Raw genomic sequence first — 25130 nt, forward strand, 5'->3', positions numbered from 1 at the left:
ACTTTTTCCTAAAGTTAATGGCGTACCCGGAAACACCTCGGCCTATTGAATATCCACGACGGCCCATCTACTTTACCACCGCCATAAGCCCAACAACACCAAGATGAACAGGCCCATTTTGAACCGAAGGCAAATCCAAAACAGAGCCCACTTCCCCCTCAAAAAAAAAAACAGAGCCCACTTTCATCTCCACGGAACGAGACTGTCCGAGTCCATCTAGATTCTAGACTAAAACGGCCTCTGCCAATCTAAAGCCTGCCTCCCCACAGCCCTCACCGCCATGGCGACCACCGAGGGCTCCGCCGCCGCCGGCGAGGTCCGGCGCCTCCTGTCCCACCTCGACTCCCAGCAGCAGCTCCTCGCCGACTGCCAGGGCGCCTGGTCCCGCGCCCTTGCGCACTTCACCTCGCTCGAGGAGGACCTCGCCTCCCGCTCCGCCGCCCTGGAGGAAGCCCTAGCCGCCGCCGCCGCCTCCACCTCCGAGTCCCTCGCGGCGCTCGAGGCCCGCGAGGCCGAGGTCCCCGCGCGGCTCGCCGAGGCCTCCGCCGCGCTCTCCGCCGCCGCGGCTGAGGCCGAGGCCGAGTCCGCCGCGCCGCCTGCCGCCGACATCCGGGGCGCCCTCCGGTGGATGTGCCGCCGCATGGACGCCGCCGCGCTCTGGCGCTTCATGGCTGCGCGCCGCCGGGAGCTCACCGCGCTCCGGAGGGAGGCCGGCCCCGCCGTTGCCTCCGCGGTCGACCCTCCCCGCCTCGTCCTCGACGTGGTAAGCGATTTCTTATCCGCCGGCGAGGGCGCCGGCGAGGAACAATTCTGGGCGCTCGGGATGCTGCTGCGCTCGTTGTTCGATTCTGATAGCCGGAAGCCGCCGGAGATAGGAGACACGTTGATTCAGAGGGCGGTTGTGGTCACCAAGGAGTGGCAAGATCGTTTTGGGATCAATTTGGACAAAACGGCATCCGAGAACCAGGAGGTGGAGATGGCGAAAGTAGACGGGGTAGAGGATTCGGGAGCAATGGAAAAGAAAGAAGATCATGGAGATGGAAAAGAGGAGGAGGAAGAGGAGGACCCAGAGGAACTGGTTCTTGGGTCAGGGGAGGAAGAGGAGGAGGAGGAGGAGGAGGAGGACCCAGAGGAAGCAGAGGAGCCTGAGGAACTAGAGAAGGAAGCAAAGGAGGCGAAGGGAGAAGAGGCAGACGGAAAGGTGCCGGAGGAGGGAGAGGGAGCAGAGAAAACAGGACCTGTGGAAAAGAAGGCTGCAGGAGAGGAGACAATGGAGGGGAAGAAAGGAGATGGTCAAAAAGGAGCATCAGAGAAACCTGAGGCGCAGATGTTCCTGCAGATGGTAGCAGCATTCGGATTGAAGGATAAGTTTGATGGGGAGTTCTTGAGGAGGCTGTTTGTTGCTAATGGGCGGAAGAGGGAGCTTGCAAGGATTGCATGCGTACTTGGATTCGAGGAGAGCCTTGGAGGTGATGATATTTGTCAATTGCATTATAAGTTCTATGTATCTGATTCAGGATCCAATTGCTGTTCTTTGAATTGTGATTGACTGATTGTGTGCATGTTGAAAAATTATGTTAGTTAGAAGAAATTTGCGTAGCACTGTTATAGCTATTTCTTAAGTTAACTTTACAAATTGATAATCTTTGTTCAAGAACAAGAAAGGCACGTAACCATAATTTTTTCCAGGTTTAGGATGCCCATCTGAACACCACATTTTAGATGATTCTTGTCAGCCTAGCTGGATTATTTTTCGATTTCTCTGTATGATTGCCTTGGTGTTTTGATTTCTTGATCTAAATAACCATGTGAAGCATGCCCAAATTTTCTTTGTGATAATGTTATCATTGGTGCTGAAACAGCATTGGTATTCTTAGTATTTAGAGCTTTAGAAAAATGCAAACTGAAAGCCTAGTTGAACTGAAAGCCATCATGATTTGAAGGGTGAATTTCAAAGCGTCCTTCATTTACAGAACGTGGTTGGAATTTGCCATTGCTCAGTTTAGACTGAAGCTGTTCAACTGTGCTTATGGCTTTATGCTTTTAATATTTTTTTGTCAGAAGAGTGCACTTTGATGGACTAAAGCTAACATAGTTTCAAGTTGAAGTACAATCTGTTCCAGTCTTATGTTTCGTTTACTGAAGAATATGTTCATCCAGTCTGTTGACCGGATTTACTTAGTAGTGCATACTTTAAATTGAAGGAAATTTTCTTCTTTTAGGAGAAAATTGAACCAACCTTTTCTTAAAATCTTTTTTGGATTTTGTAATATCTGACACTTTCCTTTAGTATTTTACTTACTTTATTGTATTCTAATAATGAGCGGGTTTAATGACCAATAGGAGTTGACTAAAGTTACTTTGGTGCTTCTTTTCAGATATTGTTGAGGAACTCATAAAGTCAGGGAATGTTGTAGAGGCTATATATGTAGCTCATGAGGCTGATTTGCTCGAGAAATTTCCACCTGTGCCTCTCCTCAAAGCTTATCTGCGGGACTCCAGTGACAAGGCTCAGGCTGTGTTGAAAAGTGGAAGACATTCCAGTTCTGCACTTGTAAGAATTTCTCTACTACTCTTGTTCCAATGACTTAATTTTTGATTGATTAATAAACCATTTAGTATGTCGGCACTGAGTCCTTTTTTCTGCTTGAGTACCTGTCAGGAGTCTTGTAGTATTGTTTATAGTCTATTTATGAGAGAAGGAAAAACCTTCATTGTGAAGTTACTTGTGGTCCTGTTTGAATGAAACATTGTTGTTAAACCCATGTGATCCCTTTTGCGTTCTTTGTAATTTTACTTTATTGCTCACACTCAAGGCGGACTCGACTTTTTTTTTTCAGGATGAGGCAAGCAACCTGGAGGGCAATGCATACAGGTCCGTCATCAGATGTGTTGAATCCTGCCAGCTACAGTCAGTGTTTAGCACCGAGGTCATAAAGAAGAAGCTAGCGAAGCTTGAGAAAGAGAAGGCAGAGAGGAAGAAGCCAGGTGGCCCAAGCAGATTCCAGAACAAGCGATCACGGGGGGCGGCTGGACCTTTCCCCTTCCCTGCTGCCAAGGCTGCTAGGGGCTCAAGCTCAAGCTCTGGCCCGTCCTTCCAGAACCCAGTCTCACGTTCCTTCAACTACTCAGCTCATGCTGGATACATAAACCCAGCAGGCGGTCCACCATACTATGTTCCTGGGCGACGAGGCAGTGTGCCATACGGCGGACCTGGGGCATTCGGGGGCTCCCCTAACTTTGCAGCTGGTGGTGCGCAGCAACCCTTCCGTCGTTAGGGCTAGGGCTTTCGTTGTTAGTTGTTACTGATTGTTTGTTATTCCTGGCTGATGGATCATGTATACCTGCATACTTGTTCTTGATTTTCGATGGATGCAAGATATTGATGTGTAGTAAACATCTGCAGTCTGTTTTCTTTGATAAACTCGAGTTATGTGCTGTCCATTATTTGTGTGGTGAAGTCGCAGTGCCGCGTGTTTTTTTTCTATCATGGAATCTCAAGATCTGATCAGGCCAGGCCGCAGATAGACCTGAGGAGGCCCGTGGTTGTATTGGGGCAGGCCGGGACAGAGATAACTAAGTCTGAAAAAAAAAAGTTTGGCTCAACCCCATTCAATTGTTCCTTCTTTTTTCACTGGAAAATTAACGGTGCGGCTAGAGCCTTCCTACTAGGCAGGCATGACAAATATAGGGCCCTGCCATGCCTAGTGGCTGGCGGGCATGGACAACCGTAGCTAAAGTTTATAGTGTTTAACCAGTGGCGGGCGGACCTAACCATTCTACTGAACCTGGGTGAAATAAGCTAAAACTAAAAAATCACTGACATTGATCACTGTCTATATACATAAAATCTTCGTGGCGTTCTCGCCGTCGAGCCCGGCGGTTGCCTAGGTTTGTGCGCAGGTTGGCATCCTACATTCCTACTATTACTTATTATATCAACCATTTTGCTTGCTGCCTTGGTTTGTTCTAGGTCGTTTTTTTAGAGGTTGTGCTAGGTCGGTTTGTCACCAGCTTAGTGATGCTTTGTAATTCTGCACTATGTCAACCACCATCCAAATATTATTCTAAGGGCTTCTTAATGAGAAAATTGCCAATTTGACACTAAAAAAATGAAGTTTGTTCATTTGACACTGAAACTTCAGATGTTACTTATATGTCCCCAAATCAAAATTTTATTGTCTATTTGACATTCCTGTGACTTCTGCTAGCTTCCACCGTTTGACGTGTCGACCAGGTCGTGGAAAAAGACCAAAATACCCTTTGAGGGAAAATTAGACTACTCATGGCGTGTTTAGTTCCCAAAATTTTTCACCTCGAAATTTGTGACTTTCTCTTTGAACACATGCAGGAAACACTAAATGTAATTAAATAACAAAATTAATTACACAGTTTGGATGTACACTACGAGACGAATCTTTTGAGCCTAATTATTGTATGATTAACCATAAGTGCTACAGTAACCCACATGTGACAATGATGCGGTCAAAGGTCTCAAAAGATTCGTCTCGCGGTTTTCAAGTGAATTCTAAAATTAGTTTTTTAATTAGTATCCGAAAAGCCCTCCCGACATCTATTCAAACCGTTAACGTGACATAAAAAAAATTTGGGAACTAGCCCTTCATTTTTCACCGTTCGCCTCGTCTCCCTCGTGCTCCGCTGGGAGGCCGCCGAACGCGCGGCGGCGGCGGCGGCGGTGCAGGCATGGAGGCATGGGCTGCATCCGGCGCCGCCGCCACCACAGTGGCGGCCTCGGAGGCGAGTGGCGCGGCCTCGGGAGGCCGGCTTCGCTGCGACGGGATCCGGCAGCGCGGCAATTGGATCCGGTGGCGCCGGCACAGTAGCAGCCCGCGCGGCCAGGAAAGGCGGCGGCAGGGGAGGTGAGTGGCGCGGCCGCGCTGGCCCTCCACGCGGCCAGGGAGCATATGGCAGGGGAGGCGGCAGGGTACAGCGCCGCTTCGCCGGCGGTGGCTCCAAGATCTGCCGCTATCACGAGGACGCCAGGGACGCTCAGCACGCGCATAGCACCGTACGCGGCGTTGACCTTGGCGTCGCTGGCCTCCGACGAGCGTGACTTGAGGACATGGGCGGCGGCAGGGGTATGCCCTGAATGCCAAGGCATACCCATGATTTGAGATCAAATATTAATATGTATACATATTTATACGTATCATGTAGATTGAGCACACGAAGAAACAAAGTCTACTAGTTCATCAAGGGAGAAACTAGACGAATAAATGTCAAATAAGTCTCATTTCATCCAAACACATAGGCTTATAAGCCCTTTCGTAAACCCATAAGCTTCTTTAAGGGGTACTTACGAGGTTTATTTCATGTGGTTCGCATAAAAAAACACTTTTTAACCTTTACCCCTCCACACCACTATCATTTCGCCTCTACAAGAGGCTTATGGGCCTGAAGTAACCAAACAGGTCTAGACTCGCGTACTCGTATCTCGCAAGCGGCGAGTTCGCATTGTATCGCCCCTTTTCCCGCTCACCTCGGCGCCGCATCCTGGAGGCCTCATCGGCACATCCCCAGCTCGGCGATTGGCGCTCGACGGCTCTCACATTTGGTCACTCTAGCGATAGGCGAGTAGCCTAGCACCTCACGCGCTTGCCCCCATCGGCTATTGCTCGAGGGTTGCAATTACATTTGCTTACATTTATTAAGAGAGAAAGATGAGAATATCATCGATCTCTTCGAACAGAAATGATCGTAGGATTACATTGTAATAGCCTTTATTGTTTTATAATATTTTTTAATTATTACTTATTATTATGAATTTGTTGTGGCCATTATAACTTATCGTCCACTGTATTGCGTATTTGCTTTGAATTTTTTTTATATGTGGCATACCCAACCGCAAATTCCTGGCTCCGCCACTGCTTGAGGAACAGCAGCGAGCCGGCCGAGTCTAGAAACTGCAGGACTTGGTCCGCGACGCCTGACCACACCGGGGCGGCCAGCGCCTCCGCGGACACCGCGCTCGATACCTTGACCCGGCCGCCGAGCCCCGCGGCGGCGAGGGCCGAGCGGAGGCTGAGCATCGCCGGTACCAGGAAGTAGGCGTTCCTGGGGGAGTTCGTCAGCACGTCGTCGCCCGCCAGGACGTGGTGATCCTGGCAGCCGGGAAGAAGCTTGGTCTGCTTAAATTGAAGGGCATTTTGGTCTTTCATGCTGCCTGGCCCACACATCTAATGGTGGAACCTAACAGAAGTCACGAAAGTGTCAAATAGGCAACAAAATTTTGACTTGAGGACATATGAATAAGATCTGAAGTTTCGGTGTCAAATGAGCAAACCTCATTTTTTTTCTAATGTCAAATAGGCAAGTTTCTCCTTCTTAATCTTATCGACGTGCACAAAATAGATTGCCAAACTTCTAAGCAGGTTTGTTGCTTGTTACCACGGGCTAGTGATGTAGCCACTCCTATGGCGCTCCACGTGCTGTTGGCGGCACAACTGCATCATCTCATCTAGTCATCTTCGCTCCCTTGTTTACCCTTGCGCTACCCTTTGTGGTGCACCTACTTCTCTCATCTCTACATCCTTTTTATAATTGGTGCTGCCGCGTCCTCTCTAGCTAGGAGCCTAGTACGTCTCCACCCAACACACCCGGCCGACTCTCAACCTGAATCTAAGATCTTCACCGTGCTATTTATGTTTGACTCATCACTAAGAGCATCCAGCATGCTCTCACCCTAATCGATCACATGATACATAAGTAAACCCAGCCCACCCTGAGCCCAAATTGTCTTGGCCCAGTTCTTCAATATGGCATCCCGCTGATTGGGCCTGGAGCCTAGCCCAGCCAAGGTCATTGCCCCTAATCACCCGCATGAGTGACAAAACCTCTTTCACCACCGAAGCCTGAGTGCCAACTCACCCCATCCCTTATTTCTTAAACTTTTCCTATAATCCAGATTTAACCAAATTAGGTAGAAAGACCTTTCTCAGGAGAACCTTCCTCGTCTAGGTTTATAAAACCATACCTATACCCTCATTTCGGCTCACTCTTCTTTTCTCCGCGCCCCCGCTCCCCGCCGCCAACCTCCCTAGCCATCTCCCTTCTTTCATCTTCCCCATTCTTCCACACCTGGATCTGAGCTCTCTCACCTCCATCGCACGCCTCTCTTAGCTTTGATGACCACGCCACTCTTAATAGATCTAGCACCACCTTCCCTTGATCGCTTCCTCGCTAATCTGAGCAAGATTGATGCCTCCGCCGCCGGTACCGCCACCCCCCACCACTATGGTGGGTGTCACCACATCATCCCACTCGCCGTCCGCTACACCGCCAAACTGGGCATCTCCCGTGGAGCTTCGTCTAGTTCGGCCAGTGGCGGAGCCAACATCAAAATCTAATATAGCGTTGAGAGTGTTGGGCGACGGAGCAGTCGAGGAAGTGTTGGACAGCGGCGCATACCTATTGTGACCCACCAGCGACAGATGTGGCGGCCGCCGTACCTTGCCAGACTAGTGGCTCTGCTACTGAGTCCAGATCCGGCAGCACCACAGGTAACCTGAAACCTAACCCTAACCCTAACCGATCTCAGCTCCCTTCCTCCCTCTTGTTCTTTACTTTTTTTTGAGAAAACCGGGATTATATTTCACACAGAATTCTGATGGTTTACATTCCCACACTTACAAAGACACCCTTGAGAAACAAGAAAATTACAACCAAGTCCTTGCAAGCTTCTCCCGGTTGAGCTCGTCGCCGACGACCGGAACAATCTCGTTGCAGCCGACCATCCTCCCGACGAAGACACACAGATTTTGAGCGGCACCCAGAGCAGCACACCGGCAACACCGACGCACATCTTACTCGTTGAACGTGCAGGCCTAACAAGATGGCTAACATCCATCACATCGCCGGAGAACCGACAGTCTGACGCCACAATCGTCGACGGTCCCAGATCGCCGGACGAAGATACACCCCGGAGGGAAAAGAAACCACCAGAAAATGTGGGAGATGAAGACCAGCCCGATTCTACAAGCGGGTAAAACTTACCTCCCGAGCTTCCCGCCGGAGAATCCAACATCACCGATGCCGACACCGACGGAGAAGAGGGAGGGACAGTAGAAGAGCCGCCTAGATCTGGAGCACCCACCAGGGCTCCAGATTCGACAAACTCACACCTTATTCTTCATGGACCGTGGCCAGAGGAAGAAGCTTCAGCTTTGACAAACCCAACACCAGATCTGCCTCCACCGCAACCTCCGACAACGCTCCAGAGGAGCAAAACAACCGGCGGCCAACTAACAGGCTCCACCGAAAACCCAAACCCTACTATATAGCTACCTATATATATAGGGGAAAGCCAATCCGTCGCCGGTTCAACCAGTCCCCTCCTACTCCGACGTCCGCGAGGACGACGGAGGTGAGGACAATGGCGAACTGGCGGAGGAACAACGAAATCGCCTGTGCGTCGCCGTTCTCTACTGTTTCACTCTGGAAGGAACGAGAGAGCCCCAACTAGCTCTTGTTCTTTACTTTTTTTGTTGTGTGTAGTAGTATCAATCTGATTCCGGCATCGGGCCTGAAGGAGGGAAGAAATTCAGCCCAGCTAAAGCCCACAACATCTCATCCCTCCGCTCGAGCGCGAGTGATAAAACCGCTTCCACCGCCGAACCCCACAGCGCCGTCTCGCCCCCACGGCTCTCAAGCATCCCCATTAGCCCAACTCCCTCCCGCCTCGTACCCACAAAAATTTCTCCCCTTCCCGCCCACCCCTCCCCCCGCTATGGCCTCGCCGTCGAAGCGCGCGAGGGCGCCGTCGCCGGCGAAGCCGCCGAGGGAACCGGCTCCCGATGAGGCCTCCGCCGCCTCCGAGGACCCCATCGTCCTCCTCCGCCGCCGCTGGGAGCTCGCCTCCGTGCTCCACTTCCTCAGGGTGAGCCTAGGGTTTCTTCCCGCACTCGCGATCCGCGGATCGCGTGGGGCGATTCGGCTTTTCCGTGCGCGGTTCATGGGATTCGGGTTCTCTTTCGTGGGTTCCAGGTGTTTGAGCCGGTGATCAAGGCGGACCTGGGGCTCTCGGCGGAGGAGATCGAGACGGCGCTCGCGTCGAACAACCGCAACCTCGCTCGCATCCACGTCGCCCTTTTGAAGGTGATTTATTTATCTGTTCCTAAGTGCGCGCGGTCTCTCATATATTTGCTTCAGATTCGCGTGTGTGCATAATTTGGTATCCGCCAGTGCGTGCGTGTGGCTGTGCGGGTCTGCATTTTTACTTGCAAATCAGGTGTTTGCATTTTGCTTTTAAATGAGTTGCATATCGGCATAATCATTATCTGGAGAGACCTGAGAGGTTTGATGATTGCCTAGAGTAACAAGTTCTGTGTTGATGACTTGATGCGCTTGTGCTGTCATTAATAGCTATAAACTTCACAGAAACAGATGCATCATGTTCTGTTTTCTCTTATGGCTAGTGGTAGAGCGCATGGTTGTGATTGTTCATATCATGGATTCCAGGAAATGTTTCTTTTTGACTATGTAGTAACGTGAATTCATGATTGCCTTCATTTATTTGATATCAAGATTATTGTAGTTACGAGCATTCTTCTTGTATCAAGCTAGGGATAGTATGGGATGACTTATGATTTCAACTAAACCATCAGCAAAAACAAAGCATTTAGTAACTGTTTTTTCAGTTAATGCAAGGTCCTTGTTCATCATTCTGGAAGTAATTATGCTAGCATGGTGAAGGTCTTCCATCCACTAACTATAGTCTCTCTTTCTCTACCTGCCTGCCTGCCTGCCTGTCTGTCTGTCTGTCTGTCTGTCAAAACTGATCAATTTTGCTAAGGCCCTCTGAGTTTTGCAAACCAGACACCACACACACATTCTCAGCTTTTCTGTTTGGTGTATATGATGGCTATCTTGCCTTGTTTGCATGTTAGTTACCAATTTTTGCATTGTCGCTCTGCATTTACGTCACTTGGCATTGTTAGCACAATTTGTCTTGTTGCTGACATAATTAAACTCTATTGTTTTATCTTGCACCATGTCATGCTTCTTTGAGATATTTGCTCACCTTCACTACCAAATACGCCAGGGAATACCTCCAGTTAACAAACATCTCAAGGATGAGGATGGATGGATTATAGTGACCTCCAAGAAGCTTACAGATTGGTGGTCGTGGGTATGTTGCGTTCGCGTGGCTTGACCTGTTTCTGTGATGTGATTGCAATAGAGTTTGTCCATACCTTGATATTATTTTGGTTTCAGGTTGCTGAAGGAGCAAACCCATTCAAAAGTAATCCAGGGTATGTGTACGTGTGCCAATGCATTTGTCTAATATTTTGATTATTTTATCGTTGCAAGTTGCAACCTATTTGTGCGTGCAGGAAGGAAGTTGAGACATATAAGCAGCAGGATCCAATTAAGCGTTTGCTAATACTGAAAGCGCTTTGCGAAGTTCGATCTGAGGTACTCTAGTTGTGAAAAATGCTTTCTTTTGGTCACATTTCAGCAAGCTGGGCATTTTAGTCAGTCTTCCTGGTTCAATAAATAAAAATTCCACAAGTTGTATGTTAGTATTTTACTAAACTTTCTTACTGAAATTATCTATCATACAGCAAAATGATGCAGTATGGTATGTCAATGATGAAATGAAGAAAGGAACTAGTATTTCCTACTTTCGGAAAGATAAATTAGGGAGTGGCAGTAATGGGACTGTATACTGGTAAGTCATTTTCTTTTCATTTTCATTGCCAAATCCCTGATCTATCATCTCCTGTCAATGAGCTGCTGCAATTCACAATTTAGGTTTCTTCAGAATCAGTAGGTTTCAAAATCAAAATTGATAGTTTGATGCGCTGATGTATCTTCTGGGTGTGAAATAGATTGGTATGATGACTTGTCAGAAATTGCAATCATGATTGGGCTATGTTATCTAATCACATTCTCATAAGTCATAACTAGAATACACCAAAAAGGTTATCAACTTGTGCTTGATATTTATGCTGGTGTTTCTGTTTTGTATGCTTAGTTAATGTGGCTGTGCTGATTCAGATGCTCAATGCTAAAGAAAGATGCTCTTTTTTTGGGTAAATTAAAAGATGATTTAAATGACTTTTATGAGGCCGGTAGTGAGACAAATAGCTGCTAACATGAGTTTTGAGTTGTATACATTAAGAAATCTTCCAATTTGTATATACACGTGCTTCTTATGTGATACTTCGTCTTATCTGACAGTTCTAGACATTGACTCTTTTCATTCTAAAATTCTTATCCTATCATTATCCTTCTTTTCCTGACCTTGTCATATGAAATCCATTTGCTTGTTAGGTATGATGGTGACTCAACTATTGGCCATAGATTATATACAGAAGATGTAACGGTTAGTTTTAAGCAGAATTGGAAGGGAAAGAGTGGCCGTTTGACAAAACCAGACATCAATATTCACTGGGAAACAGTTGCAACTAACCTGGAAGAGTTTCTTGAGATATCAGTAAGGGTTTCTGCGATACATCTTTCATGTGCACTTGTATTTTACTACTATATTTGACATTAGATATTTACAGGAGAAGTTATCTAGAAAGGGCCGATCTGAATCTGCTATTGCAGAGCATCTTAAGGCAGAAATCATTCCAGCTGTGGAGAAGTTACAAAAGGTAAATACCAGTTGAGATGGTTCTTAAGTTCATATTATTTTCACCTATTCTTTTGTAATTAGTTCAAGAGGGGTGAAAAACATAAGAATGCTTATATTATATTTGAAATAGCTGCACTAACTTTTGCATCAGGTAGTTTTCTCGTGATTCTGAGTTACCTGATTTACTCTGCAGAAGAAAGAAAGGGACTTAAAACGTCAGGAGAAGAAGGACAAACTTTTAGCTTTTGCTAACAGTTTCCAAAGCCGTTCATTGCGTAATCGTCGGCTTGTCAACTACAGTTACTGTAAGGATCTTCTTTGTTAATCATTTCATCAATATAAAATGCATCAAAAGTCAAATCTTATTATGATTACTTTTATCTGGCCAAGAGGTGTCCAACTGTCACAGCTTGATGGGTGTGCTGAATGTCATGTTGCAATTTCATCCCTCCTTTCTTCTGCCAGATTCTCATTCTGACATTATCTACAGATACATCCATTAATGTGCTTTTACTACCTTTAACCATTGGGTTCAAGTCCAGTGTAACAGTGATGATCCTAATACAACACAACTGTACAATATAATAGCATTTGTGATATCTGGTGCATGCTGCTCTCAGTGTCTACATCTGTTATGATTGTATTAAAAAATGTTTGAAAGACCATCTTTTTTTTCTTACCTTGGATTTATTTTTATGCAGCTGCTTATGATCGTTCGATTGAGGAGGCGATAAGAGCTGCATCGTAAGTTCAGGCAGTTCCATCACTCCATAATGTCTTATGTCTTATCAATAGCATTAGCACCACTGTGGAAATACAAGCATCTGTTATCTTTGTATGGTAACAAGCACGATAGATGATATTTGTTTGCAAAATTGTGTATAGAAGACTACAGGAATTGGGAATTGAGGTTGCCTTTCCAATATCAAAGAAATATCGTCACATATGAACTATGGATTGCAATCTCAATTAGTTAATGTCTAAATCATCTTTGAAGTCGTAGTATCGTTCCATTCATTATTAGGCAACTATAAATGCATTCTTTTTTAAAAGCCTTATTTTACCTGTATGCAGGAAAGGAAAGCATGATTCACATGAGGCAGGAACAAAAGAGAAGCTTGCTTCACATCTGGGAGACAAAGGAGCCAATGGAAGATCAGACATCAATTCTAAGCAGAACAAAGATGGACTGGATGATGCCAAGTACCTAAGTGAACTGAGCTCTGGTGATGAGGAAGATGCAGACTATACTGACCTGGATGGTGGCTCTGCTGATAGTGATGGAAACAATAATGCTTCTGATACCTACAAAAGTGACTTGGAAGAGGAGGATGTGTTTGTACCGCGCAAGAGGACTCGTCTTGCTGCCCGTTTGCTAAAGGAAAAGCCTAGGCAAGGGCTCCGTCGGAGTCAAAGAAATGTGAAGAATGGTGAGGAGGATATGCATCCTGGTCAGCTCACCCCTCCACCAATGACAAAGAAAACACTGAGGCAAAGGCCCACTCCGGTGTCTAAGCAACCAGACACTACTTTATCGTGCTCTGAAGATGATACTGCACAGTTTGTTGCAGATTCAGAGGATGAATCTGAGTAATCTTAGCTGGGGGTACATTGTGATATTTTGTATTTTGCCTTGTGGACGTGGCCAAATTCCATAGGTTTAGCGTCACCAGCCGCATCCACATGTACTGGCTGGGGGGGAATCAGACTCGGACAGCACCAGCAGCATTTTCCCCATTGCTGATGAGTTATCTTTACAAAGTCATGGGGGCACCTCAGCCCCACTTGTGTGGTGATTTGTTGTACATATGGGTCTAGACTGCGACGCATCACCACTGACGCCAACCAAAAATCTAGTTTATGAATGTTTATTCTGATTACTGCACTTTGCACCCTTCTGTAAAATATGTCATCCATGAATTCTGTACTCCGAAGCAAAATGGTGCTTATTCTTGGTGTTTAGTCTTGTGTCAGAGAGAGCTTGTTTATGCGACTTCAGATAAGCAGGTCTGTCTCGTGCATCTGCAAGACTTTATAATGTATCATAAGTCGTCTATGTGCTCATGGTACATGCAGCACATCTGTGTATGCAGGCTCTTTTTTTTTTGTGACTATCTGTGTATGCAGGCTCTTGGACGGACGGGTGCCCGTATCAACAGTACATGTCCTGCCGAAGTTCCTTTCAAATTTGACTTCCTTGGAAGAAGTCGTAGAATGCTGGGAACTGCGTATTATTGTATTATAAAAATGTCAAAAAGAGTAAAACTTAGATTTTACATCTTCAGGCTTATGGGTTCTTGCCATCCGAGTACAATACGTCAATCACTAAGCGCAAGAGCAACGTACGGTGTTCGAATTGTGTTGTTTTGAATTCTGCTCGCCAAACATGGCCATTCTGCCTGCAATTATCTGCTCATCATCTGACTGACACAGCATAAGAAATTATTATTCACAAGCATCATCTGTTATATTTCACAAGGCATTTTAACTTTCCAACTGAGCTAGTAACAAAACTATACTGAGCAGCTTGAAGAATCTCCACTGCTCTGATCACAACAATCAGATCAGTATCAGGAGCCCGAGACGCACGGGTTTATCTTCATCAGACCCCGGAGCGGCCGCCGCCTCCTCGACGGCCACCGGCGCGCGGTGAGGTCGGCGTAGGCCGCGTGGACGTGCGAGTGGACGCCGCGGTCGTTGCGCTCCAGGTAGCAGGACAGCAGCTCCTCCATGAACTCCCGGTACTCCGGCGCCGGCATCCCCTCCGCGCCGTACGCCGCCGCCATCTCCGCCATGGACTCCAAGAACTGGCCCCTGGGGTCGCTCGAGTACGTCTCCACTACCTCGGCTCCCCGAAGGGCCTCGCCCGCGCCGTCGACGAGCGAGGCCGTGCGCGCCGGTGAGACGAAGAAGCGGTCGGTGGCGGAGACCGCGAGCTCGGCCGCCGGCCGCGGCGAGGCCAGCGCGCCGGCGCCGCTGTCCTGCGGCGCGAAGCTGCCATCGACGGCGCCCGCGGCACCATGATCACCGCCGCCACCGCCATCGGCGTCGTCACTCGCGCCGAGAGCGAAGGATGGCGCGGACGATATCGCGGAGTGGTACGGGTGGGACGAGAGCAGCTGCGCGCACCGCTGCCACCGCGTCGCCATGGCCGAACTCGAGCCTTCTCCCTCGAACCACTGAGCGAGTTCTCGCCAAGGACGCGAACGGCCCGCACCTCCTTATAGCCACGTAGCGACAACTAAAGCAAACCAAATTCCTCGTCGCGAGTCCTATTTTTCCTTCTGTTAATTTAAAACCGCCCTCCCGATCGTCCTTTCTGAAAATTCAAGTCAAATTTGTAGGACCACATCATCCTCCGGATTCGACCTGATTCAATTTTTTTTTCTTTCTGCTAATTTTAAATCGCGCGCCTGCTCATCCTTCCTGAATTTGAAGTCAAATTTTTAGGACCATACGATTTCGTCATGTGCACGGCAAATAAACTGCAGTATTTGCTGCTGGCTCTAATGAAATTCGCTCAAGCTGTGCCATGGCGTTTGTGACACTGCATGACGCCATCGTTCCATAGTCGCAGTGGAAACGGGACAAGTCTGATCTCTTGTCTGCTTGGCCTGTAGCAGGGCTGTAGAAGGAAGAAGATGGGCAGTGAGCCAGTGACTGTAACACTGATTGCGTGGCTTTCCTAATCTGAAGAAAGCATGTGTGAGGTTTCGCATTGTTGTGCACGGACCATGGCTGCAACTCGCAGGGATGTTCGGATCCTGTCGCTATACATGTCTCTCGTTTTTCTCTCCGATGAGGACACGGACTGCGAGTGTTCCGGTAGCCGTTGCGTTGACCCGGCCTAACTTTTGTGGAAACCTGGCTCACCGGGCCACTTTATTCCGATTTGAGGATATCTTTACAGCGGAGGAAAAGGCGAGATACATGCTTGGAGGCTTGGAGCTATTGAGCCTTTTCCTTTTATAAGAAGATATTGCCACTTTATTTCTCGAGAAACAAAGCATAATGTCTTGGTTTAGAGCTCAACAAGAATATTCTAGCATATTAGCAAGCCTAACACACCTATTAGCTTTTTTTTTGAGCACACACCTATTATCGCGCTTTTTTCTTTTTTATATTTTTAAAAAATAAACATTTCAAAAATATATGTCTGTTTTGAAATATTTCAAAAATATCCCCCGGTCGCCCCCATAGGGCAACAGGCCCTAAGTGTAATTTTTTTCTTCAAATTTGCAACGATGTCCCTGGAAAAAAAGGAGGCCTGTCGCCCCCCCCCCACGGGCGACAGGGGGCCTGTCGCCCCCCCCCCTCGGGCGACCGCTGGGCCCGGCCCACGGGCGCGGCAGGGGGGCCTGTCGCCCCCCACGGGCGACCGGGGCAACCTCCCCTATATAAGCTCCAACCTCCCCTTCCCTCCTCATTTGAGTCCGAAAATTCCACCAAAAATCCAGAAAAAAAGATAGAGGTGAGGAGAAGGGAAGCGGCGAAGCCATGCCGGATTTAGCACTTCTGATCTGCAGGTTAGTACATTTAGTTTATATAAATTTTTATTTAAGTACTACGCATTTAAGTAGGAGTAATTTAAGTAGGGGTGAGTAATTTAATTTAATTAGTGCTATAGTAGAACCATTTAAGTAGGAGTTTAATGATACTTTAGTTTGTAGTTATGTAGTAGTAAATTAGTTTAGAAAATTAGTACTACACATTTATTATTACAATTGCAGTACTATTAGAGACGTGTTTATAAATTAATTATTATTTAGAATAGAATTTGGTATATGCAGTATAGAATTTGAGTGTCATCACGTAGTTATGAATACTTATACGTTGTAGTTGAATTTCATACATAGTTTTTACGGATTATTGAATAAAGTAGTGAAGTAAAGAGTATAACTCGATAAGTATTATGTGATATACAGATATGTCGAGCAAGATGCAGTTTCAAGTATTTTATGGTGACTACAATGTTATGTATGGGCCAAATGAAGTAGATCTTTCTGCCTTTAAGTGCATATCTAGCGCCATAGATAAACCTCTAGAAAGGAGTTTTGGTTTCATATGTAAGTGGCTACAGCGTGGGTTCCGTGTTGATCCGTTGACACATGTGATCACCGTCCAGTCTCTTGTTAATTGGGAGGTAGAAAGTGAATTATGGGAATTGATGATGATACACAGCACTGATGACTGGCAGAAGTACATGCAAGCAGCTCTAGAGCGTGGGTGGCCTCTGGCCATTCTTGTTCAAATCCGGGAGAAGACACAAAATGAAATCCAACATTATGCAGATCAAGAAACTCCGAGTATTCGAAGAGAGACCAATTATGTTGAGAAAGATGAATCAGAAGAGACAGAACCAAAACATGAGACCACAGGGCCTTGCTGATGAGGGAGAGAGGATACATAGCATTGTCGACGAAATGGAGGCAGAAGACCAAACCACAATAGAGATGGAAGAATATGAGGGCTCATCTGATGACGAGCAGTACTCATTGCCAAATGAGTGGAAGGAGCATGGTTTTGGCAATCATGTCGCAGAAGATGTACAAAATCAGGAGTGGGAGTACAGAGGGAATGAGGTAGTGCAAGGTGCAACATATCCAAACATTGAAGCTGTAAAAGATGCTGTGAGACTATGAGCAATATCATTGAAACGAGAATTCATAGTCGTAAAGTCTGGCAGTAAAGAATATGAGGTGAAGTGTGTGAATGATGGATGTCCATGGCGAGTACATGCATTCAAGGGAAAATGGAAGTCAAACTGGAAATGTTCCATTGTGACAGAGCACACTTGTTTGCTGTCAGAAGTTTTTTCTTCGCATCGCAATATAACTTTGTTGCAAAGCAAATGTATGGGTTTATTATGGACAACCTAAATTATGAGCCAAAAATGATTATTCAACACATTGAGCAGACTTACCAGTACACCATCAGTTATTTGAAGGCATGGCGGGCTAAACAAAGGGTGTTCGAGATGCGGTTCGGCACATACGATGCATCATATGATAACCTACCTCGTATGTTATCCCAGGTTGCTGCTAGAAATCCTGGAAGCTTTTATGACACATACCTCGTACCAGCCATGACTAGGGGGCAAAAAATTATGCAACGAGCCTTCGTTTGCATAGGTGATTGTGTTAGAGCATTTCAGTTTTGTCTTCCGGTGATCTGCATTGATGGCACATTTTTGACTGGAAGATATAAATGTCAGATACTCACCGCAATCGGTGTAGATTGCAACAACCAAATAGTTCCGCTCGCATTTGCATTTGTTGAGAATGAGAACATAGACAGTTGGTTTTGGTTCCTTGAACGAGTGAAGATTCATGTTGTTGCTGCACGTCCAGATGTGTGCCTTAGTAGTGATAGGCATGCAGGTCTGCTGCAATCAATACTGAAATTGCAACGTGGAACTGCGACAACGCCTCCATTGTGGCCCGATGTCCAAAATAGGTGGTGCATTAGGCATATAGGTGCAAATTTCTATGACCACTTCAAGAACAAGGATCTTAAGAACCTGTTTAAGAGGTTGTGCACCCAAAATCAACAGAGAAAATTCAATGCATTATGGCAGATGCTTGATCAGTTGACTGCAGAGCTAGTGAAGGTAAAGGCATCAGGAGCAGGCACGAGTCAGGCTGCAGAGGCTAGGGATTCAATTGAGAAGCCATTTTCACACTGGATTCGAGGTGCACCTAAGGAGAAATGGTCATTCCTGTATGATACCAACGGAATACGGTATGGTATTCAGACAATGAACCCTGCAGAGTGTTTCAATATGGTTATGCGTTCTTGTCGTGCCTTTCTTCTTGTGGGAATTGTTGAGTTCATCATGTATGGGTGCATGAAGTATTTCAGAGAGCGTTACACGGCTGCAAGCATAAACATCAGCAACCCCCAAATTCAATTTTGTAAAAGAGTGACACAATATATGCAAGAGAAGATTGAAAAGGCCAAACTGCACCGCGTCATATCGACATGTACAATGGAGCATAGATTTGAGGTTCTATGCAAGGATAGAAGTGGTCGTGGTATCCGTAGAGATAGGGTGGTACAGGAGAGTTTGATTACAATAGATGGTAATGCCTTCTGCTCCTGCATGAAGGCTAAGTTATTGCATTTGCCATGCTTCCATCTCATTGTGGCATGTGCAGAGTCTGCGTTGTAGCCAGGAGTATTTGTTTCACCTTACTTCAGCAAGGAAGCAGCTGTATCCACCTGGGGACATGAGGTATACGGGATTGGAATTGTGAGGCCTTTCACTCAGGATAATGAGAATAAGATGTTTATTCCTGATCCGGCCACTAAGAAAGGCAAAGGCCGCCATCAGACACGTCGTATTCGGAATGGTATGGACGAGTCGGAAGCAAGCAAGGCACAAAAGCTTTGCAGCCAATGTGGAGCATTGGGTCACAACTACAAGAAGTGTCCTCAGAATGCACTTTACGATGCTGCTGACGTCGGTCCTTCCGGAAATCCCAGAGATGGAGCACCTCCTACGTTCAGACGAGCATTGGCGAGAATTGCTCGTGGAAGGCATTCGGTGTCATGATCCACAATTGTATTTCATTATTTATAATGTGTAGTAATGAAATATTGTAGGTATGTAATGAAATATTATTGTACCTATGTGTCCAGTTTGTATGAAACATATATGTACCTATGTGTTCTCATATATTTTTGAAAATGCAGGTATGGAGATGGACTCCTTGCTAGACCCAGTTATCGACTCGAGCCACAGGTCTTACTTTGCAGTTGTTGAGCACCGAGTCCTAGAGGTGCTACGTCCTCGTCCACCCGGGGAGGCGATCTCTATACACCACGATTGGTGTGACAGGTATGTAATGAAATATTATTGTTTATCACTTATGTATTCGTCGGTATTCTTTTATTTAGACAATTTTGTTTATTGTAGGTTACGTGAGGCCGGTCTACTGACTCTGAGCCGTCTTGTCGAGGTTGGGCCTATTCAGCTCGACCGATCCCTCCTGACGGCGCTCGTTGACAGATGGAGGCCGGAGACACACACGTTCCACCTCCCGTGTGGGGAGATGACTCCTACGCTGCAGGACGTGGCCTACCTCCTCGGCCTCCCTATCGCCGGGGAGGCTGTAGGTCCGCGTGTGGTGGCGGCCTCGTGGAAGGATGACCTGGAGGCCCGTTTTGCCCTGGGTGACCGCGTGGAAGAAGCATGTCCGATCAACCCGCACCCGCGAGCAGCAGGTCCTTCGAAGACTTGGTTCCTACAGTTTACAGTACGTATTCATTCCATATATAAATTTAATTGTTACAATTCACATGTTCCATTGTCAGTTTAAACCATTAATCTTAATTATTTATGCAGCCTGCCCTGTTGGCGGCGGATGCCGACAAGTACAGTGTGACCAGATCGTTGGAGGCGTACCTACTTTGGTTGTTTGGTTACATCATGTTCAACAACACTCATGGCAACTCGGTCGATAGGATTCTCCTTCCGTATGCACGGGAGATTGCGGATGGGGACGAGGACGTACCGCCCTACAGCTGGGGTGAGGCGGTACTTGCAGCCACTTACCGTGGACTCTGCGACGGCTACATGAAGACATATGGGAACGCTATCCTGGCAGGGTGCCCACTACTGCTACAGCTTTGGTCGTACGAGAGGCTAGCCGTTGGTCGGCCCATGGTCAGCCACGAGCCTTACCACGGGGGCATGTACGGCGACGAGGAGGACGAGAGGCCCACTATGGGAACTATCTGGATTTGGCGTCAGGTACGTTCGCAATAAATCTAATTTTGTTATTCATTGTTACATGATGCATTAGCGCACTTTTAATGTTACTTATTCCGAATGCAGAGGTCCTGGGCGCATGCGCAAGTTAGACGCGCATATCCTGAGTTTGTTTCGGAGCTCGACATGCTGACGCCCGAGGACGTTGTCTGGGAGGCTTACAACCCAGAGGCTGTGGCTACCCGTGCACCAGCAGTCCTGTCTTCGCACTGCTCCGCGAATGCGAGCCTATGGCTTACTTCCGCCGTCCTGGTTTATGACATCGCGGTTGAGGCATATTGCCCCTGGAGAGTCAGGAGACAGTTTGGCCAGCGCCAGGAGTTTCCGGTGCCCACCGCGTTGGAGCGTGTCAGTCGCCAGGACCACAGGTAATTATGAATGAACTTGGCTCATACATTCGTGTTGAATCTAACGATTCTTCGTGGTCCACTTTGTAGGTTGTCAAGGAGTGGCTTGCCGTGCTCTGATGATTGGCTCACCAAGATCCAGCCGTGGGTGGACCAATGGGAACAGGCAGACGAACACTTGGTCCATCCAACAGGACCACACACAGACAGCTCCTTTAGGGCTTACCTCACCTGGTACTTACCCCGGACTCGGGCTCGTCTGGTTTTTGTTGACACTCACCCGCAGCCACACCAGGCGAGGCCTCAGGATGGATATGCCCGGCACCACGTGGAGGCACTAGCTGGCGCGGTGAGTCTCTTGATCATATTTGCATATATATATAATCATATTGATAAGATAATTCATGTGTTTGTGACTGTACCTTTACTGAATGGATGCAGTTTCACCTTTGCAACATGATGGAGACGGACTGCTCGACTTACTTGACGAGGGTACGTGCCGGATCCCCAATGACCCAGTTTGAGCAGACAGAGGCATGGTCGAGGCAGCGTGATCAGTTGTGTCAGGTAGTGCACAACTTGGGAAGCCGTGTGCAGTACGAAGACAGCCACGGGTCCTCCCAGGCCTCGTCGTCGTTCCCGTGTCCGTCGACCGTGCACGGGCCGACGCCGCAGTTCTTCCCAAGTGCAGGTAACGTACATATCTCTTTAAAATTAGATCAAGTGTTCCTACATATTTACTTATATCACATACAGGATACGATCCAGCTACTGTGTTCGGCCATATTGGAATGTTTAGAGGGACAGCACCAGTTGGCGGACCGTATCCAGGGATGGTACCGGGGCCACAGATACCGATCTACACAGGTTAGTTTATGTTTCGTATTTCGGTTTCTACATGTCATGACAAAATATACGAGCGTACGCTAACATCAACATTTTTTGCGTAGGATTCTACCCCGATGCGGGCGCCGGACCTTCTTCTTCCTCCTTTCGACCAGATAACGAGACCTTCACCTTAGACGACTTCGACAGCTTGAGTCCAGAAGAGCCTGCCGCGCAAGGTGACCCCGATGTCTTGGGGTATTCATAGCTAGGAGGAGCACCACTTGGGATCTCTCAGCAGCAGACACCGCATCCCCTTGTGCGTCCTGAGCGACAGGTGAGGTCTCCGGATGTTCTCACCTACTCCGAGGGCCATGTCCGTGCCCAGCAGAGGGCTAAGAGGGTCCTACGCCCTAGGGGTGGTTAGATATATCTGATGTTTGTATCTCTGATGTTTATTTGTAATGAGATAGCTGTGGACAGCTTATTTGTATCCGATGTTTATGATTGTGCTAGTTTACTTATCATTTGTTTCTATACATACTATTGATGTGAACTTATTATGTTTGTGGGTTCCATAATGCTCCTGAAATAAGGGAAGTTCTTGCGATTTTTTCCCGTGATTTAATGAAGGACAAGTTAGGTGCGGTAGGAGTTAGCGGCCGAGATCCTGCCGACGATGATGACGACTACACGCTCGAATAGCTCAAAATAGGAACCATAGTGTATCTAACTGCGATTACGAGATCACAGGTTGCCACTGCTCAGCACGGCGATCACGGGTTTCCCAAATGTCGCATTCTTTGCCCAGGCATACGTGGCCCAATAGCAGTGCCCTTCCACTATTTCGAAAAGATGTGACAACACGGCAACCACTCCAGCTCACCTTCAAAGCAGTCTCTCTGTCGAGGACGACGGACCTGTCCTTCTACAGCGCAGGTCTGTGGCGTGTAGTGGGGAAGGCAGCATCTAGGCACGATCGACCGAGCGGCATCAATGCAGCGCTGTGAGTCTGCATGCACAGAGATGCATCGAGTAGTCATTTCGAGAATCGAATCTAGCCTTTTCAGTGTTTGGTCAGTTAGCCTCTTCACTGTGTTGTCATGTAGGCTTTTTAGGTGCATTTACACTCCACACTTCGGGTATCAGACCTTTGTGCGCCTATAAATACTCCGAAGTTTGTGAACTCCCAGCAGCACTTAAACACCAAACCTCATTGTATACCCAATGTCTGGAGGTGGGTCTAGCAGGAAGAATTACTACGGTTTTGGGAAAGGAAAAGGGGGAAGAAAGGGAGACCCCATAATATGGGAGGGGCCTCTTGGACCTGATTCCTTTCCGGAACCAGTGTTTGAGTTTCCACCATAGCACAAGAGTGAATTTACCAATGAAACTCCTCTTCGACAATACGATAACCGTAGAGAACCGTGGCCAAAATGCAGACATGGTGAGGGCTGCTTAGTGCAGATGTGCACCGATGGGATGGATGACGGTCGGCGTTTCTTTAAATGTCCACACGCATGGGTAATACTCGGTTGTTTCATTTCTTTATCTTCAATGAGACACCTTACATGAAATTTGTTTTGCAGTCTTCCGATGCTCCAGAAAACTGTGGTTTTACTAGGTGGGTCGATCCTGCATCAATTGATTCTGTTCAGGAGTTCATCGAGTACCTCCAGATAAAGATCTTTGATCTGGAATGCAAGGTGAACCATTATGAGGAAGTGAGCGAGGGTAACAAAGACGACGAAGTTAATGATACCAGCAATGCTGCCGGTTCTCAGGATGAACCATGCACTATTCCTTACTGCAACTGTCCTTGTCACAAGAAGAAGGGCCCTGCGCCTCCGGCACCACCGCCTGCACCACCTACAATGGGTGCATACTGCGGAGAAGGCTCAACGCAGTTTGCTACGTGGGAGTACGGCTACTAGAACTACCCTAGTGCTAGAGACTTGCTGCATCGTTGTGTTTGTTCTGTTTTTTTAAATTACCTAAGGCATGTTAGGTTAGTCCGGAATCTGTTTACCGTAGTTTGCAACGGGTTCTGCCATGCCACTGCATGTGTGATGTGTGTTTCATTATCGTTGTATTATGATATAAAATTTGATGGTTCACATTATGTAATGCATTTCATAGTTCTTATTTCTTATCGTTATATTAATTAAATGTGTGCTTTATAGTATTCTAGTCACATGAAAAGCTCCGAGGGCCATGTCCGTGCCCAGCAGAGGGCTAAGAGGGTCCGACGCCCTAGTGCTTTTTATACACTTCAACGTTCGCCTCTGATCACTCTCGTATTTTCCATTACATACAATAGATGGTATGTTTATACTTCGATGCTCCATTACGACTAAGTACGATTCAAACTCGACATTATGTACATGTCCAGTGAATGCAAGTTTGGTACGAGACATACATACAAGCATAATACAACATTAACAATACTAAATGCGAATACATCTTAAACCGATGAACATCATATGTTATAGATCATGGCATGAAATCATCTAGGTCGTCATCCCAGTTGACAGATGGTGGTGCTGCATGTGGTGTACTATGGCTCGACGAACCTCTTGGCTTTCTCTTTCTCTCTTTTCTGGATCTACGTTCATGTACAGGGGGAGGAACATCATGTGTTGGAGGCCATGATTTGGGGGGTATGAAGTCATCCATGTCGTCATCCCAGTTAACACAAGTTGGCGGTTGAGGTGCTGAAGCATGACTCGACGAACCTCCGGGCATCTGTTCTTGCGCAGGCCAAGTACTATCACCCGAAGATCTTATCCGCCTCCTTCGTCTAGTTTGCGGCATAAGTCCACCGAAGATACATACCAATTTAAGGAAATTTGGTATCGTTTTGTTAATCAACTCCGTGTCCTCAGGGTAATCCTAGCATATAATTAAAAAAACAATGTTACTGTTTCATAAATATGGATTCAAAATGACGGATGGGATTACAACTGAATGAGAGTTACCTTAATGTGCATCTCATACACCTCTGGCCGCATCCATATCTTACAAGAACTTTGTAAGAATCCAATGATATTAGGATGATTCGCTAGTTCACATACTCTCATGTATATCTTCCGACGTTCTAGCAGGTGTCCCTTTACATCTTGCGTCGTAATACCTCGAAATAATGTGAAATCTTTAAACTCTACTACTTTGGATAACACCATCTCTATCGTACCATCCGCTAAGGGATCCAACTTCTTACTGATAACAAGATGTGTCATGATATCAAGTATTATACTAGATTTTTCTTCGGTCCATGAAAATCCTCCACAATTGGAGGCAGCCATTGCCTTATGCTGCAATATCAATAAGGTACTTTCATAATTCTATTCTAATTCATAATTAATTTAAAAACAAGTATGTAATAGTACTGAAATTGTAATACTAAACGAGTGTTCTAAAGCACCAAATCTAATTCAGCTAATCCGCTAATTAAATTTAATTGCTATACAATATCAATGGATTCATACGGAAGTTACCGGTAGATCACAAGTACGCAATTCGGCAGAGGTTCGCCGTTTTTCTTCTCCTCACCCCTCTCTTTTTTCCTGAATTTTTTGGCTCA

At 46.8% G+C, this 25130-nt stretch overlaps 2 protein-coding genes and 1 long non-coding RNA gene across 3 annotated transcripts; 2 read left to right on the forward strand and 1 right to left on the reverse strand.

Moving 5' to 3' along the window:
* The first annotated feature begins 247 nt into the window (after positions 1-247).
* Positions 248-3444, forward strand: LOC120705790 (FRIGIDA-like protein 4a). Its single transcript, XM_039990305.1, has 3 exons — positions 248-1469; positions 2379-2554; positions 2841-3444. The coding sequence occupies exons 1-3, from the start codon at positions 281-283 to the stop codon at positions 3276-3278; spliced, it is 1803 nt and encodes a 600-aa protein (XP_039846239.1). The 5' UTR covers positions 248-280; the 3' UTR covers positions 3279-3444.
* Positions 3445-8645: 5201 nt separating this feature from the next.
* LOC120705791 (DDT domain-containing protein DDR4-like) lies at positions 8646-13564 on the forward strand. Its single transcript, XM_039990306.1, has 11 exons — positions 8646-8896; positions 9004-9114; positions 10061-10147; positions 10234-10271; positions 10353-10434; positions 10584-10690; positions 11296-11458; positions 11532-11621; positions 11796-11907; positions 12304-12346; positions 12677-13564. Exons 1-11 carry the CDS (start codon positions 8747-8749, stop codon positions 13194-13196), a joined length of 1503 nt encoding a protein of 500 aa, XP_039846240.1. The 5' UTR covers positions 8646-8746; the 3' UTR covers positions 13197-13564.
* On the reverse strand, positions 11775-12804 carry LOC120705792. Its single transcript, XR_005688053.1, has 2 exons — positions 12667-12804; positions 11775-12408 (listed from the first exon to the last, which is right to left on the reverse strand). It is a non-coding gene; the product is annotated as an uncharacterized LOC120705792 (long non-coding RNA).
* Positions 13565-25130: the final 11566 nt, after the last annotated feature.

Source organism: Panicum virgatum, chromosome 5K (assembly GCF_016808335.1).
Source record: "Panicum virgatum strain AP13 chromosome 5K, P.virgatum_v5, whole genome shotgun sequence".
NCBI lineage: Eukaryota > Viridiplantae > Streptophyta > Magnoliopsida > Poales > Poaceae > Panicum > Panicum virgatum.